Raw genomic sequence first — 19,332 nt, 5'->3', positions numbered from 1 at the left:
ATTTTGGTCCTCAATGCTCTTTAACTTTGTATTTGTGTGGCTTTATAACTATTTTGAGCTGAGCGTCACTGGTAAGTCTTATGTAGAAGAAACGCGCGTCTGACGTATTGTATTATTATAACAATAATCCTGGTACCTTTGATAATTATTTACAAAACAAATTATTTTGTTGTTCATAGTATTAGAAAAGAAGTGATTTGTAGTCATATCAGACCGCTTGTTTTACAATATTCCATTTGATGCATAACTAGAGGATATGGCACATAGCGGGTCCCGCTGAGGTTAAAATTCAAATCGTGATGCATATAAGAAGTGATCAAGGTTTTTCAAATAATACTTTAGTTATCTTATTGTAAGATAGACATTTTCTTATTTGCCACTTATTTATTTGCAAACTCCGAGGGCTTTTAAAATTAAAGAGTTGAAAAATGTTTGTACATAGCTACAAGGACGGCTAAGTTGAACAAAGATTTTGACAAACGCTTGCAATGTTCGGTTTTTAACTAGCACCTGACACACATTTATTTAATGGTGAAAAGGCAAACCAAGTTTGAGACCTTACTCTAAGGGTTGTAAATGTTAGATTGTGGAAGCGTGTACTACAGTATCAGAGTGACAAGGCTGACCAATAGTTTGACCATGACTTACACAGTATGCTTTACACTTTGTTCTTTCTATACACAACACACCTCTTAGTTATGGTGAATAATAAAGCAAGTTTCATTACCCCACACCAAGGGGTTATTAAGTTAAAAACATAATCACAGGTTTGACTAAGTTGATCTTAGTTTTCGACCATGACTTTTACTGTACGGTTATCTTTCTGACTTTCATGAACGCTTACTTAAAAAAAATATCTATCAAGTTTCATGACCAGGTTTTGAAAGTTAGGGAGTGGAAACGATTTGTGACTGTCATCAAACTTATTTATGATAAATAGCTTATTATGCAACACACGATTACTTTTCTGAATTTCTTAAAGGTGAGAGAAAAAAGAAAACAAATGATAGCAAACGGTTTATATCTAAGAGGTTGTTCTATTGAGTTAATTTATTTTTTTTGCAATTAGATCCTACAAAACTATGAAGGATCATATATTTAGAGTTTCTTTTCTGAGGAATGTCGAAACATTCATACCGGTTAAAGAAAATGTTTTATCATATTATGTATGATATTTATAGTTTTTTAGATTGAACATTTTGCACTAATCCTCTTTCTTGCGAACTGTCGTATCTGCTCTTGCTAGTATTGTAAATATTGCACTTTAACAATCTCCGGCGCAAAGATCATATCCTTGCTATTTATATTGCTGTTCAATACTATGTAACTCTACACTCACTATTGCAGAGAATACATGGAACGGTTATGACCTCTGCGCCGGTGATTGCCACTTTTCCTTAACTTTTGACATTGGTTAAAAACATTTTCTGTGAACAATGCTTGGACCACTTTCGTCGTATTCTTGCTTTGAAATACACATCTTTCCTAAAGTGCATAGAGAACCAAGTATAGATCCTCCAATCCAAGCAGAATATAGTCTTTCCGGAGGTGCAATAATCTTTGTTTTCATTGCACTAGGCGATAGGGCTTCCATTTCTTTCTTCAGTCGATCAGCAATACCTAAAAGGATAAATATTAAGGAATCAATGTATAATTTTGCATCGATATGTATTACATTAGTTTTTAAAAGCTATTTTTTCTTAGATATTCCGTTTAATTTGAGCTATCTTTAATATTTGTTCCATTTTTCCATATAAAAATAACGTGTTGTGTGACTGTCAATGAAACATCTATCTTCCAGAGAGAAAATTACGAGGGTTTTGAAAGGGTGTGTGTATTTTGCTTTTCTGAAAATATATAACATGTATGCACTGTTTACAGACATTATTCAGATATATATGCAGCAAAACAATTAGAAGAGAAATATACTGTGTGGAGAGGGTATCAAAATTCATAAGTCCAATAAAAAACTGACTTAAACATGGCAGGACAGCCAAACGACGAGTAGGCAAAGCACCACACAACAAGATAAAGATTGCTCGATACGTTTACCTCACTAAGAAACCAAATTGAACTCATTAGCTACGGATGGTACACAGTTAGTACAAGTAATCTTGATGTACAAACTGTACATAAACTGTACAGCTGTAAAGCTGTATGTCAACTGTAAAGCTGTATGTAGACTGCATCTGTAAAGCTGTATATAAAATGTACATATATTAAACTGTATATAAACTGTGGATAGATATCGTATTACACAAGATGCAGTGGTAGAATCTATGTTTAGCTTATACACAGATATAAAAATGTTCAGATAATGTACATTTTTACAGAGTTGCAGTTTATATACAGCTTTAAAAATGTACAGTTTATATACAGCTTTACAGATTTACATTTGATATGCATCTTTAAATTTGTGCATCAAGATTACTTGTATTAAAGTAGCTCTGTGTAAGTAGTTCCTGCTCCACAAGTGGCAACGGTCGTGTTCTTCATTGTAAACTGTACAACAAAAAACCTTTAAATTGTGTGCGATAGGTTTGCAAAGAAATGCGAAATAAAAGTAAAAAACTTCTCATCCAATATATTACTCACCTGGAAACATTGTGGAACCTCCTGATAACATAATATTACTGTACAGATCTTTTCTAATATCAATGTCTGACATCATAATGGAATTATGAATCATTTCATGGATTCCACTCTGTTCCATCCCTGAAATTAATTAATAACATTTACATAGTTATTTTATGACTCTTACGAAAAAACTTAACAGTTAGCCATAAAGGTTAAAAAACTAAGGTTATTCTAGTTCCTTTTCTAATAAATCTAGTACAAATAGAATTGTTCCCACAAAATACAAACTTGACTTTTTAAGGTTAATAAATTAATATAGTTTACAATAATAAAATAAAATGACATAATTTCTTTTTAATTTACTAAACATACCAAGGAACGATGGCTGAAACAATGCTTCTGCGCACCGGAAGCGTTCTTTCCCGATGGTTAGGACATCACCATCTGGTAATTCATATGACTTTTCCAAAGATGATGACTTGACTGACGTGTCTATTTCTTGTTCGAAGTCGAGACATACGTAGCACATTTTCTCCTTGATATCACTTGCTATCCCTTCCATGTATGGGGAGGCAAAATCGTAATGGGTCTTTTCAGGCAAGATTCTTTGGAGATATGCAGTAAGGTCTCGTCCTGCGAGTTCAGAACGTTTAATGGTGTGAGGTATAGCATACCCTGAAAAATAATTTAATAAGTTACTAATTTTTTTTTTTTTAATGAGGCTGCTGTATTGAGCATGCACTACAACATATAGTAGTTACATGTATCTTATATTACAAATTGCAGTCTCAGAGACATTTAACCATGTAATAATATAATTCAACTTCATATATACAAACATCCGTCTTTTATAAATTTTCCAGAATATTAATTCAAGATTTACCGATGAATTTTATAGCATGTACTTACTTAAAATCCTGCCATTATGAATTAAACGTATAATCTATTATTGGTCTTATTTGTTTACCTTCGTAAATTGGTACAGCATGGGAAACTCCAACTCCTGAATCAAATACTATTCCTGTTGTTCTTCCAGATGCACACAGAGATAGAACGGCTGGTATGGCGACGTAGAAAGCAGGAACATTTAATGATTCAAAAAAAAACTACGGATAAATAGATTAATAAATAAATGGTCGTCAATGATTGATTGCTTTTTTATGTTTAATACCACTTTAAAAAAAAAGTGTAAAAATAGAGCATGATAATTTATGTTCAAATTGAAACTTTGATTGCAGATCGAATTTATAATACGTTTATCAAAAACAAAGTAAAAATCGAATAGATAAAACATAATTGGTGAATGTGTCCAAAAGACACAGATGATTCTCCCCGCTTGCATATTAAGTTCTAAAGAAACACCACTCTGGAACTGTAAAAGTGATGCTACCCAAACTTTAACTTGATCCGAATTTTCTGGTAATAAGCTCTGTGTATACTTTTCATAATATTTAGTTGAGACAAACTTATGGTAGGGAAAGGAAACAAAAAATGCATCAACTTTTTCCATTTGTAAAGGGACATAACTCTAGAACGGTAAGAATGACGCCACCAAAATTCAAACTTATAATTAACTGATCTGAGTTTTGTAGTAATAACCATTGTATATAAGTTTCATAACATTTGGTTGAGGCAAACTAAAGTGTAAAAACGGAAACAAAAAATTAAGCAATTATTCCATTTGAAAAGGGGCATAACTTTAGAACTGTAAAAGTGACGCCACCATAATTCAAATTGATCTATGTTTTGTTGTAATAGGCATTGCATGTAAATTTCATTACATGCAGTTCAGAAGAACTGAAGTTAGAAAACGGAAATCATTTTTGGGACGTACGAACGTACGGACGGACGGATGAACAAAGGTAAAACTTAATGCCATATCCCCTACGACGGGAGCTTAAAAAGATTTATTAGTAGGTAGTCCTTCTTTATCGCCAAAATAATTGTTGTCATATTATGAAAGCAGAGCCATTTCTTATTATATATATAATTGATTTTAGTGTCAAACGCCGTATTCTTCCATCTTCACTATATAATAAGGGCGAGTTTTTATTGGTGGAAAATTTCATATACACATGTATGTAAGTACATGTAATGTATCTAATCTAAAAATAGTTTTATTCTAATGAATGTTATTGATAATGTTGATAATAATAACTAATAATATCACAAAACAATTAGACTGTCCATTATCACTGAACTAGTATACATATTTGTTTAGGGGCCAGCTGAAGAACTCCTCCGGGTGCGGGAGTTTCTCGCTGCATCGAAGACCCATTGTGGCCTTCGGCTGTTGTCTGTTCTATGGTCAGATTGTTGTCTTTTTGACACATTCCCCATTTCCATTCTCAATTTTATGTCGGTAAAAACAATTAAAAGACGGTTTACTTCTGTCATTTTCTCTCTGTTAGCTTTGGGGTTCATTGGAGCTTCTGTTAATATGACAGGATGTTGTTCTGGAACCACTCGGAGTTCATTATATAATGTATGATACCACAGTTTTTCCATGTCGTCCCAGTTTGTAATTATTCCGTGTTCAATGGGATATGTCATTTTCAGGATGCCTCGTTTATTTTGTGCCTCGTCTCCAATAAAACATTCCTGTTCTTGGTAACCTTGCTTAACCATCTCAGTCTGTTATCAATAATAAAACATGTTCATACAATTTGCAGAAAAAATATATCTAATCTCATTCTAATAAAAACGACGAAACTAATATATTGACCGCCTTGAATTATGACTGGTTAAAAATAAATTGTTTGAAAAAGGTTTAATAATGAAACGAGTAATCGAAAAGTTCATGGTTTTATTTTTATTTTTGGTATCCATCATGTCCGGTAAAAAGTAAAATCACAAAAATACTGAACTCAGAGAAGAATCCAATCGGAAAGTCCATAATCACATGGCAAAATCATATGACAAAACACATAAAAAACGAATGGACAAAAACTGTCATATTCCTGACTTGGTACAGGCATTTTCAAATGTAGAAAATGGTGGATTAAACCTGGTTTTAAAGCACTAAACCTCTCACTTTGATGACAGTCTCATCAAATTCCGTTATATTTACAATGATGCGTGAACTAAACAGACATAATAAATAAAATAGTCAAAATATGGGTACAACAGTCATCATCGTGTAACAATTTCAAAAGGAACAATTTAACAGAACACAAAAAACATCTATCTACAAACACATTCATTGATTTGCGTGTCTGACCTTAGAAAATTGTATACGTCACATAAATTTGTCGTTCAATGTATATATACAGCAGTCATCATCGTGTAACAGTTTTAAAAGGAACAATTTAACAGATCACAAAAAACAGTAAACGAAACTTAATGTTCATTCTGAATTATACCTGATGTCTTGGACGGCCAGTTATTGCAGAAATAACAGCACTCGGTGCATCATCGCCTGCAAATCCTGCTTTGATCATTCCGGAACCATTGTCTATAATCACGGCAACAATGTCATCGTCATAACCGGGAGCAGACATGTTTTAACTGCATTTCAAATCTGAAATTAATTATATATAAAAAAAGAAGATGTGGTATGATTGCCAATGAGACAACTCTCCACAAGAGACCAAAATAACACAGAAATTAACAACTATAGGTCACCGTACGGCCTTCAACAATGAGCAATGCCTATATGATAACATTGTTTGATGCATAACAAATAACAACCACAGCATGCAGAATATGATATAATTGTTGGTGTTATTTTAATTCCTTGGAAGTTTTATGAAAATTTAATGTATTATAATTTTATGCAAAAGGCAAAACACATTTATGATCATGATTATTTTTTGATAAAAAAAATCAATTTAAAATATGCTCACGTTTTGTCTTTAAAATTAATCTCCTTTTTTATGAACCCTCCTATAAATCTGTATGCTTGGTCATATCAAAATTGTTTTAAATCATATGATGAAAACAGTTTTTCCACGAATTAACTGTATTCTAATATATTTCTTAGATTTCGCTATTTAATAATCATATATGGAAGGCTATACCTCTCCACTTACATAAAAGCTTAAGGGTAAATACAAATTCATTTCTTCAATGAATACTCATAAAATACTTTATTATAAATATATAAGTAAAAATCATTAATATCTATGCATAAGTACAGAAAAATGTGTTAACGCATGCGGAAGAACATCTTCGCTAGCCAAGGGTTACGATCCCATCCCGCTCTAGAGCGGGAGTGGACCGTTACCCTTGGCTAGCGAAGATGGCGGAAGAAACGACTCAAGAAACGTATGTAATCCCCCATGCAGAGTTGTCGGTGTTTGTTCTCTCTCAAGGACCGATAACTCTGCATGGGAGGCTGAACTTTTTGCGGGGAAATATGAATGCCTACTCACTTCCAATCTATTAGAAAAATCGAATTATTACAGAAGAGTGTCATCCATGCACTTGCACTGCACTATTATTAATATAGGAGAATAGTATGATAAACAACTGGATGAAAATTAAATACACATAAATGTAATTCACAATTATAAATATAATATTCTAGTAATGGACTTCTGATATAATATATAACAACAAACCAGAGTATAATGATTTGTATCACTACAATATATAGTTATTACGGTGAGGTTGAATTCCCTGTCATGATTTATTTATCATCCATGCACGAACTTGTCTCAGATTTTTTTTTTTTTTACCTCACTTTAGGTATAGAGATGCGATTTTTTTTCTTTGACATGTGCTTGTCATCATCCACAAGGACTTGCGGTCATCCGATTTTCAGTACTTTAGTACTTTGATATTATTTAGTTACACGTACTTTATTTAAACATGAGTTATGTCCCATGGATTTTTACCTGACAGAATGTCTATTAATAGTATTAAGTATATATATCTAGTGGTAAACATAAGTTTAACAAGAAACACCATATAAGGAATAGAATTTTAATAAAATCATTTCTATATTTAAAAGACTTATTTACAATCGCATCTCCAACTGATATATATATATTAACCGTGACAATAAAAGGTAAGATAACTTTGATATTATACAACTTATTTAGGTAATATAGGTATTGACAATAATCCTTGTTTGCGTATTATGTATACTAATCAACATTTTTAGCTAACCTGACCCGATGTATCATGTGAGCTTTTCTTATCACATGGCATCCGTCTTCCGTCGTAGTCCGTTAACTTTTTCAAAAATCTTCTATGAAAATGCAAGTAACTAAACCTATTTGGTCGGTTCCGATTGCACACGCGTACATTGTGACGTAAATTTCGGTTTCTATATTTGGAACAACAACAACATTTCAACGTGACAAATGTAAAACATATTCAAAGTTGCCTTTAAAGACGTAAGAACTATTTGAATCAAACTTACCTGTTCATGCAGCCATTTTTATCTAAATTATGTCAAAAATATTCATCTACACAAGAATGCTTGTCAGACACCGGATCTTTAAGACATGTGACTGTAATGTGGGTTAGTCGTTTCATTACAAACCAGCGAGTTAAATTAAAATGGTTCTTAACAGTAACATATATTAATTAAAAGTACTGACCGCAAGTTCTTGTGGATGGTCAAAATCACTTGTCTCAGAAAAAAATTCACATATCTATACCTGAAACTGAGGTTAATGTACCGAGATATACTTTTTTTATGAGCCTAGTTCGATTCGTGCGTGGATGATAAATAAATGACAGGAAATTCAACCTCACCATAATAACTATTATATTGTAGTGATACAAACCAGTATACACTGTTTTTTTGTTATATATTATAGTAATGTTGGTACGTGTGTTTCGATATTATCAATGGTGTTTTACTTATATATCTAACATTGTTGGGCTGATGTTTAGACGAATTTTCAGTTTAGACTTGTTTATATTTTTTCGTTTGGGCTTGTATCATATTTTCCCTCCGGTTATATGATCCGTTCATCCTATATTGACCCTTAAAATTCAAGAGTCTATATTAAATTGAGGGTAAATTATATGGCCTTCCGAATACCTTTTTGATCCCTAACATCACTGAAGAGACATTTATTGTCGAAATCCGGATCTGGTGTACAAAAACAATTGTTCACACCTTATGTTTGTGGCATAATATCTTGGCTACAAGTTTATTGTTTTCTGTTCAGTATTAAATTGATATTAAGATCCATTTTGTTACATTTTGTGATCATTTTTTTTTTTTTTTTTTGGCAATCGCAAATGGCAGTCATCAGGGTTAAAGAGCATCAGTTGTTCGACCTGTTAGTTAAATGCGTTTTGTTTAAATATGCTTTTTTACTTCTTTGGTCTTTAGGAAAATGTTGTTTGTGCTGTATTTAGACCCTTCTACAACGACATTTGTTCTAAATGCACACGTATAAAAATTGCATTTTTTATCCAACGCAATCATAGGTTTGAACGTAGTTTTCCATTTATACTTGTTAATATATATATATATTCTGTATAGTATAAAATTCATATTAAGATCCATTTTGTTCCATCTTGTGATCAATTTTATTTGGCAATCGCCAATGACAGTCTGCAGGGTTAAAGAACATCAGTTGTTCGACCTGTTAGTCAAATGTGTTTTGTTTAAATATACCTTTTAACTTTTTTTGTCTTTTGGAAGATGTTGTTTGTGCTGTATTTAGACCCTTCTATAACGAAATTTGTTTTACATGCACACGTATAAAAAATGCGGTTTTTATCCAACGCAATCATAGGTTTAAACGTAATTTTCAATTTAGACTTGTATATATACATATAAAATGAATATATAAAATGACTGAATAAATAGTCAACGATTAATCTTACAGGGCGATGGATCATGTAATATGATTCAGTACACTACAAAATATAATATATAACAAGTCAAAAAGGGTACAACATCGCCATAAAATAACTATAAAATGAACAAATACTAGATATTTCGGATAACAGATATCCTTCTTCGGTAATAGCACGATGTCAAATGAATCAAATCAATATATTCAAATTGAGACATTATCAAAATCTTGAAAATTTATACAATTTAAGCGAATTTCACAGACGCTGGTACAATTTTAAAATTTCAAACACGGCGCAAAGACTACAAAGATATTCCAAAATAAAAATAGTTATTTGCGCTGTGCACTGACAATGCTGTTCGTTTTGGAGGCTTAAATATGTAGTTTCTGTTGCAATTGCCCTACCGTTGTCAAATTTGAAATATTATACCAACTTGGATCGGTTAGGGCATTTTTGTTTTGTTTTATTTTGGGGACTGCTATCCATGCAGTTGTTGTAACATCTCAACTGTCACCACCTTTGGAAATTTAGAGTTGTGTCAGTTCTAGATTCGACTTTTTTTCTATGTTATGCACAACTGTAAAAAAACATCGATAGTGTACAGATGTTTTTAACTACATGTCAATTGCATAGCGAATTTCTGCTGTACAAGTAATATGTAGGATAGAGGGATACACCTAAAATTGTAAATGTGCACCTTTTAAGTACAAATGTCAATCTCAGTTTCAATTGGCAACAGAAACATCAAATTATTCTTAACAGTAGAAACTATATTGTTGATCCTTTACAGAAGTCGATTCTCTTAACGCATATATACATGTAGGGACAACAAACTATCTAAATGTGACTTTTTTCCTGAAATTTTAGCTTTGACCTTTAGTCCAAATTTAGGGGGAAATGTAAACACTGTAGACAACGATGACATCATTATCTGGATGATATGAAAATTGACTGAGCAACCTTCTATAAAGAGAATGAAAATTAAATAGACTTATTTGTTAACAACAAATGTAGTTTAGTCTGATCTAAACTCGCTCTTGGGAAGAAAAGGTATTGCAAATCGCATTTTACATTTATTAGATCAAATTAATAAATCGTTATTTTCATTTTCTACAACACATACCAAGCTAGTGAATGTATATGTGCATATGTGCACATCGTTAAAATTCTGTTATTCACTGCATGTGCTTTTAATGAAAAAACATTATTTTTCCAATATTAAATGTCAATGATTTTAATTTTATTGCAGTTTCACTACAAACTACAGTATATTTTTTTATTTATTTATTTTGGGGCGCACGTGTCTCTAGTATTTGTTTTTAAAAGATCAAAGATTCTGTAAAAAATATCTTAATTGTAATACTTTTTATAAATTTAAATGACCTGCAGGAAAAGAGACGATCAGTTGGCAATGTTCTAGACATCAACAGTATTTATAACAAAGAGCAATTATATATACTTACGTGTTACATGTTATAAAAGAATAGGAAAAAAAGGGGACGAAAGATACCAGAGAAACAGTCAAACTCATAAATCGAAAAAAAAAATGACAACTCCATGGCTGAAAATGAATAAGACAAACAGACAAATAATAGTACACAAGAAACAACATAGAAAACTAAAAACTGAGTAACACGAACCCCACCAAAAACTGGGGTTGATCTCATGTGCTCTGGAAGGGTGAGCAGATCCTGCTCCACATGTGGCACCTGTCGTGTTGCTCATGTTATTACAAACCTGGTAAAACGTCTAATTCGGTAGGTCACATTATTGAAAAGGGGAGGGGATTGTTATTACGACATATCAGCGTACATATCCGATATCATCTGTGAAACGGTATTTCCATAATGGTCAACCAACTCGGGATGGCGTCCGTAAAATGTCCGAAGAGATGATTTCAACTTCACCATTTATGCTTGTGAGCAGCAACCTTCTATTAAGGAAACCATGATAGGAAATACATACTCGGTAATATCGTATCCATTGGGAGATATATACTCCGTATGCAGGCGCTGCTGAAATGTTGCTACATAGAAATGGAAGTTCACAATTGGGAAGCTGAAATCGTCTCTTTTGTTGTAAAGTTTTCAACCGACCCTCATTGTCAATTTCTAGATGTAAGTCAAGATATGATGCAGACTTAACTATCTGTTGTATCCTTTATCTGGTTCGATGAGATATATGCGTTCAACATTGTCACCAAAATTTGAATTAGTAAGTGAGAGAACATCATCTATATAGCGAAGAGTAAAGTTGAAGGATATTACTAACATCTTATCTTTTTACCTAAAAATTTCCTGTATGAAGTATAGCTGAAAAAGCTGTATAGCTTGCTGTTCGGTGTGAGCCAAGGCTCCGTGTTGAAGGCCGTAAATTAACCTATATTGGTTTACTTTAATAAATTCTTACATGGATTGAGAGTCGTTTCATTGACACTCACCACTTCTTCCTATATCTATTTGAAGCCCGGCTTTGATTGCTGATAAAAAAAATGTTAATAATTTAATTAGAGGTTTCGTGGGGTATATGTTGAGTTTCCAAGTGAATTGTCAATACCTCATTCCTTTATCAAGCAGTTTATATAATGACATTTACACATAACAACAATGTTGTTTAAGGCTTCATCTGCGCGGTCGACAACAACATATTTGTCATGGAGGTAGGATAGGTGTTTTGCATTATTTGGGTCTTTAAAGATTGAAGTAGCATGGGTATTGATAGACCCATTCAGCTTCTTAATTCTGATTTGTATTAAAGACCTCACAGTCCTAATCCATTCGGAAAGAATATTTCATCTTCGTTTTTGCGTTTAGGCAATTGCCATGCATAATCCTCGTCTGAATCCATCAGTATTTTGAAGTTGTATTTCAAATAGATGGATTTAAATTCACGATATTTCGGACCTTTGGTTAACACATTTCGTAGGGGACAGAGCTATACCGACCGTGCGAGGGCTGTTAAGCCAGTCAAGGTAGTTAAACACTTCCATCTTTGAAGGAAAGTGGTATTGACAAGGTTGGGGTCAACGGTAACAACGTGGCCATCCGGATTATATGTGTCTTGGGAACTAGCTCAGGTGCAAGCAGGAGGTCTAGACTCGAAGTAGTCAATACTGAGATCCTGCAAAACGTGTTTGTAATTGAAAATTTTAGTTGCAATTGGTTTGGTATAGGTATAAGAACTGATCTGCGAAATAAGGAGGTATTTTCGATTGAACTTATTTATGATGAAGGATATTGCACAAGTTGACGCCATCAAAACCCTTGTTGGCAAAGGAAAGTTTAAAAAAATATCTTATGTCTTTTTCCTCTTTTCCAATGCGAACTGGTTTAAAAAGTATGTGACTTGCAATATCCGACATGATAGCCGTAAATTTGTATTGGTTTGAATGAGGGTTTATAACAGTGGTTTCCTCTTATGCAAATATTGCATCATAATTTTGTCATAACTTTTAAGGCGTCTCCGGTCTGTTATAATGAATCACACTTTTTGGTTTTATTGCTTTGCTGTCTCGTTATTATTCATCATCGTCTTTGTATCGCCGTTTAATATTAATAGACATCTTGAAATGAAACCAAGGGTGAACAAAAGAAACATATCAATATCGATACCAATATGGCCTTTTTAACTTTTATGGATTCGAGTGTCACTGATGAGTCTTTTGAAGACGAAACGCGCGTCTGGCGTAAAATCAAAATTTAATCCTGGCATCTATGATGAGTTTATTTACAACCACTGGGTCGATGCCACTGTTGGTGGAGTTTTAAGTCCCCGAGGGTATCACCAGCCCAGAAGTCAGCACTTCTGTGTGGACATGAATTATCATCGATATGGTCATATTTATAAATTAACTGTTTACAAAACTTTAAAATTTTTGAAATACTAAGGCATTTCTACCTCAGGAATATATTACATTAGCTGTACTTGGCAAAACTTTTAGTAACTTTGGTCCTCAATGCTTTTCAAATTCGTACTTTAATTGGCCTTTTTAACTTTTTTGGATTCGAGCGTCACTGATGAGTCTTTTGAAGACTAAAAGCGCGTCTAGCGTAAATACAAAATTTAATCTTGGCATCTATGATGAGTTTATATACCATTTTTCAATTTCGTAAGCGACCTTAGACATTTTATGATAATTGTATATGTTTATTCGACTTTGTATGTGTGTTTGTGTTCTAGATTTACTGGTTTGTATGCCTATGTAGTCATTTCATACTTTATTGTATGAATTAATATGATGTAACCTTCTCATTTGATAAGCTATAATATTTGCGAATAAAGGAACCATTTATGATTTCTGTCACAATTGCCTGAACATTTCTTGTACTGTTTCAGCAGATTGATGTCCATATAAATAACTTCTTTATAATTAGTCATAAACATTAAATGCTTACGAAAACATGTGCGTGTCTAAGGCCGTGTTCACATTGACCTAAATTTGGTGTTGTGTTATAAAAAAAAAAAAGTGCCTAACAAGATTTTGTGAGGTAGACGAAATTGACTTTAAAACGATCGTATTGACTTTTGATGTGCAGAAATAGGCAGATCGGACATATTTTGACTTTAGTTACTTACTTCTTAAGTTTGGGATTAATTGTAATCAACATATTCCAATGAGACTGAAAAATGCTTTTTTTTTATTATGATAAATAATAATTTTACCTGCCGTAGTCGTGCGTAAAATATATTTCGGTATTTCTCTTACGAAAATGACTTGTTTAATGGCACAAAACGTATTATTTGTAAACTTTCTCTTTACTCTTCACAATAGGCTTTTAAAAAATAACCTTTCCAACTGTATATTCCGAAAATTTTGTGAAAATCGAATAAGTGGCAATTCTTACCTTTCATACCTTAACTTTCATTGATAAAACATAATATTGACTCGTCCAGTGTCCAGTTTGAAGGTCATTTTAGTTACCGGTCACATTCATGCACGTTCTAATTAATCAATAGTCATGTATGAAAAGCATAAACAAGTTTGAAGGTAAACTAATAACAACTTAATCCAATCAAATTGCCTACGATTCAATAACAATGACCAGTCCACATCATAAAAATGTATAGGGGTAAACTGGGTAGGGAGAAAATGTCAGATATATTAAGTTCATTATTTTGCAATAACGAGTAAAAATTTGTTAACCAATAGATTTGTTATAATTTCATAATCATGTCGTTATGTATTGGTATAGTTTTTGGATCTTTCATTTGCGTATTTAAGGCTGTAGAAAGTTTGGCCTTCAAAAGTCAACATAATCATTGACTTTATAAAGAAAATTCGCCTTTTTAAAACATTGAATGTTTCACAAATAATACGCGACAACAAAGCAAAATCATTTCTTAAAACACTGCAAAAAAAATAATTCTGATTGATGCAGTGGTATTGTCATAAATTGCACTGGAGTGAACAGTGGTACATCAAACGTCGAATTCCCTCACACAATGTTATCACACACTATAGTGTAACTCACACGTAAACTAAACACAATTGCGTTCCCATTGATAAAACTCAATGTTTACATGTAGTTTAAATCATGTTTTACCTACACACAGTCGATAGTCAATGTAGGCCTTGTGTAGGTTAAGTGTACACAAAACTAGGCATTTAGGACATTAGTTTTATCGTGTATATATTTAAGGAGGAAACTATTTTTGAGTAAAATTGATATTTTTGATTTATAAGTTGTCTAAATTTTTTGTTAAAAAAAATTAACGTACTTTATTAATCCCTAATCAAGACTCAAAGCAGCATCATTGCCGAACCCATAAGGCAGCAACCAATTGATTTTCGGGGGAGGGGGGGGCTATTATAGTTGAGTATAAAACATAAAGACAAGGGGGGTGGGGGTGGTGAGCTATGGATTTTGTTTTGGAAACTAAATAAGTTTCCAGTTTTTGGCCCTGAAAAAAAATTGTTTGTTTCACCCTCATCTGCCACTATATATAATGCTAAAATTGATTTCGACTTGTCACCAAAATTTGTCCTGAACAAAAAATCAATAGCTCACACCCCCCTCCCCCTCCACAAAAAATGAAGTAAATAATTGTTGCCTAATTCATTTGAAAAGGTTTTCCCGAATTGACTTGACGTACACAGAAATATTCGCCACTGGTCATTACTCAAAAAACGATTCACGAATAAATGCATGACTAAAACAAGTGTGAGGTAAATGATATGTTTGTCTAGTATCTCAGATCCATTAAATAACACGTAAAATAAATATAAAAAAAAACGCTACCCTATTCCTTTACCAAATACTCCTTGGAGAAGAAATACCATTTGAAACGAACAGAAAAGATAAAAATGTAGTGATCCCTAATATCTCAATCCTTTTTTTTTCGGCTGTAAGCACGCTGTTGCAGCTAACGTTTTCTAATGCGTTATCGAGACTTCTCTTGTATATTCAAACTACTGCAAATTATAAAAATGGCTTTCTTAAAGTAGCAAACACTTAACTTAAAAAAAGGGGGAGAGTTATTTTTTTTATCTGAGTCAGATTTTTTTTCGCGCGTACGTTTTTATTCCTTTTTTTTCGATGCTGGTTATCAAATACTTTTTTTCCAATATTTAACACTATAATGTATGGGGACACTCTTGATTCAGAACATTTTTTTTTATCATCTGTATGACCATTTTTTTTTTATCAAATTGGAGATCGGAATATTTCCATTCCCATCCTCCGCCCCCCCTTTTGAAGTCAATTGGTTGTTCCCTTACCGCTAGAAAAAATTTCCAAAAATTTTGAATTCAGTTCTACGTAATGAACATTTAAATGACATATAGTTTACAAGTGGGAACAAATCTTATGTACAGGTAGCTAAACAAGGTGTATAGATGTGAACAAATGTAATGTGAAACCAGTGTACACTACACTAAACTAATTGTAAACATGTTTACTCTACACGGCGTTTGGTGTGAACACGGCCTAACACAGATGAATGTACCACTTAATTTCACATAATCAAATTTTTATCACGACAGAAAGCATTCACTGTGTTATCGTTTCACTACGTCATCCTACGTTACTGCCTTTTCTCTTGTGCAAATATTGCATCATAATTTTGTCATAACTTTGGTCTGTTAGAATGCATCAAATGTTTTTGTTTTATTGCTTTGTTGTAACGTTTTTATTAATCCTCAACTTTGTATCTCCTTCAAATAGTAATCAGACATGGTAGATGAAATAGAGAAACGATGACACAAAATAAGTATGTGCACATTGAAATAAAAAACAAAGAAGGGCGCTTTAATTGCAGTTAAAAAAAATTCCAAAGTCGCAGTGGGGACTTCAACATAAAAGAAAACAACTCTAACTTCACTGCAAGTTTAATAAGACGACCTCCCGCACCAGTTTGATTGGAATTCTTTTCAAACTGACGTTCAAGCCACAAGTAAATCGCCGAAGAAGGCCATGGAGTAATATCTTAAATTTTAATACGTAATTTATTTCTAGGCAACGAGAGATGAATTACCATCAAACTTTCTAAAACGCGTTTTATCTGAAGGTATCGGGTACATGTATACAAATGCAATGATTGATTGCTGCTTGCTTACTTACTGTCTTGAAAATTATTTCCTGATATTCAGCATGAGAACAAGATAAAAATGATTTAAACAATCGGGAGATTTGGCAATGTGAGACGACAGGGATTTATAGTGCATCACATTGAGACCGCCTCCAGAAAAAAAAGGTATGTGGGATAAGGCTCGAGATTTTGCATAGCCATTGGCCATCAATTACCCTGCTAAAAGTTATTTCAAAGGTTCTATAACGTGTATACAGATAGACATTCGGTCAACACCAGCATAACCATACAGACGCGCCATTTTGTCAAGGAATGTATTGCCGAAATGGGAAAGTCGAGAAATGTTTTTATACTCTTATCAACCAAAGGGTTTCGAAAAATTAACCATCAGGCAATGGCTTATTACGTAAATATATAATGTTTGTTGTCACTATAGGTATGCTTTAAAAAAAAAAAAAAAAAAAAGTTGAGGCCTGGAGCTAGAATTTTTAAAAGTAACTGCTAGCAATCCTTTGTTAATTTATGTACCATTGTCCTTTTCCTAAGTTTCGTTTGTTACCAATTTTAACATCAGACTTGTACTTCTTTTGGACTCAGTTTTACTGTATTATATGTTTAACCCTACCCCTTCCTTTTGCGCATGTCCTAAGTAAGGAGCCTCAAGCATTTGCTATTCTTATGTGTTTTTTTTAGTTTTAGTTGATTTATATGTTTTGAAGTTAAGTATGATGTCCATTTTCACTGAACTAGCACACATTTTTGTTACGGTGCCAGCTGAAGCTTGTGCGGGATTTTCTGGCTGTGAGAGGACCCATTGGTAGCCATCGGCTGTTATAATTATTTTTGGCTGGGTTGTCTCTTTGGCACACTCCACATTTTCATTCTTAATTTTATGTTCACAAAAATAGGACACCATATGGCATTAAGCAACGATCAAATTCCATACCGCATAGTCAGCCCCGAAATGACAAATGTAAAACAATTCAAACGAGAAATCTACCAGCCTGATTTATGAACAAAACAATTATAGCTCTCTTTTCATATGATGTAAACAAGAATGATGAGTAATGCACTCCCTTTAACTTCGTTATTTGGACTTCTTTACGATGATTAAGTAATATTAAAAGTGCTATATATATCAAGAAAATGTGCTTAAAATAGATGGCTTCCTTTGTGACTATTATCGTTAACTTTTGTTTGTTTTTTTTTTGTTTGTTTTTTTTTTTACATTGGCTATCTTAATATTCAAGACTGAATCATGCATCAAACGTATATGACGGAAATGTTTTAGAGGGTTTAGTTTGGTTTGTTAAATTGAAGTTACTTAAAAAGAAACAACCAGTACTTTAGGGGAACAACTTTTAATTATCGAAATACTTCAATGTTGATAGATTGAGTGGTGACAGTGACAATTTCTATGTACTAGTGAATTCAAAATCGGTAATCTTTTAACAAAACTTGCACTTGCGTTTTACATACTGCTGAAGAATGCTCCCATATTGTAAAGCATAAAATTTTCCGAAAACGTTTATATATAAAGTATCATAAAACAATAAGTGCTTCGTCCTATTTCTCAGGAAACGCCTTTCTCATATTTTTGTACTATGCAAAATACATAAGCTTGAGATAGACACAAACCTAGTGAAATTCAACTTAGGAAACATACAACCTTAGGCATATTTGTTTCAGAGTACTTTTATTTTGGTAGGATGACATGTAAAAATAAACACACTATATCAAATTGATGGACTACTATTTGTGACTTCATTTGTTCAAATGTATTACGTCTTTTTATTACGTACTACATGCAGTGCACATACATGTCGCCGTAAAAAATGAAATTAGATGATAATCAGTCAAACACTTTTTAACAAAACCTTTTTTTATGCAAAAAAAGAAAAAAGAATATAAAAGAAAAACGAAAACCCCACTGAATAACCTGTTTTCTTCAGTCAAAGATACTGAAAACTTTAGTGACAAAAAAAATATCTCCTTTCTCAATCGACTCTCAATCTCCGTCAACACTCTGTTGACAATTAGTTTAACTTCCAGTGCAATTAGTTCAAAGGAAAACGTCGTGGCAAATAGTTCAGGAAAAACGTCCGGTCAAATAGTAATCGTGGGGAAAATGATAAAAGTAGAGTTATTATGTAAATTTTCCACCAAATGAAAACAAAATCCGAAGAGAACCAAGTGTTAAATCAGAATTGTGTAAAATAAGATTATAACGTTGCCGATAAATAGAAACCTTTATTTATTTTCCAGCTTTCTGTGTATTTTGCAGAAGTACGAATTACATCAAGGAGATTCCTGAAAAATTACTGCAAAATCGAATATTATGCTGCAAAGGTTCCATTTAATTATAGTCAAAAAATGCAAATGAATCTAGAAAACGGTACATTTATTTTCTGTAATTAAAACAACATAGAAAAGTTATGTGATCTTTGAATTCATTATCCT

General features: G+C 32.8%; 1 protein-coding gene across 2 annotated transcripts; it reads right to left on the bottom strand.

The window, feature by feature from the left end:
- Positions 1-1,004: 1,004 nt before the first annotated feature.
- On the bottom strand, positions 1,005-8,013 carry LOC143071454 (actin CyI, cytoplasmic-like). Of its 2 annotated transcripts, none has more exons than XM_076245754.1 (7): positions 7,946-8,013; positions 5,940-6,097; positions 4,966-5,211; positions 3,545-3,683; positions 2,950-3,252; positions 2,596-2,715; positions 1,005-1,620 (listed from the first exon to the last, which is right to left on the bottom strand). In XM_076245754.1, exons 2-7 carry the CDS (start codon positions 6,075-6,077, stop codon positions 1,415-1,417), a joined length of 1,152 nt encoding a protein of 383 aa, XP_076101869.1. In that variant the 5' UTR covers positions 6,078-6,097; positions 7,946-8,013; the 3' UTR covers positions 1,005-1,414. The 2 variants fall into 2 exon arrangements, with proteins under 2 accessions (XP_076101869.1, XP_076101868.1); XM_076245753.1 differs by lacking the exon at positions 7,946-8,013 and adding an exon at positions 7,690-7,823.
- Between the last annotated feature and the right edge of the window lie 11,319 nt (positions 8,014-19,332).

The sequence above is a fragment of the Mytilus galloprovincialis genome, chromosome 4 (genome assembly GCF_965363235.1).
Source record: "Mytilus galloprovincialis chromosome 4, xbMytGall1.hap1.1, whole genome shotgun sequence".
In the NCBI taxonomy this organism is placed as follows: domain Eukaryota; kingdom Metazoa; phylum Mollusca; class Bivalvia; order Mytilida; family Mytilidae; genus Mytilus; species Mytilus galloprovincialis.
Note: the sequence above shows the minus strand (reverse complement) of the source record. Positions and strands in the feature narration are given on the sequence as shown.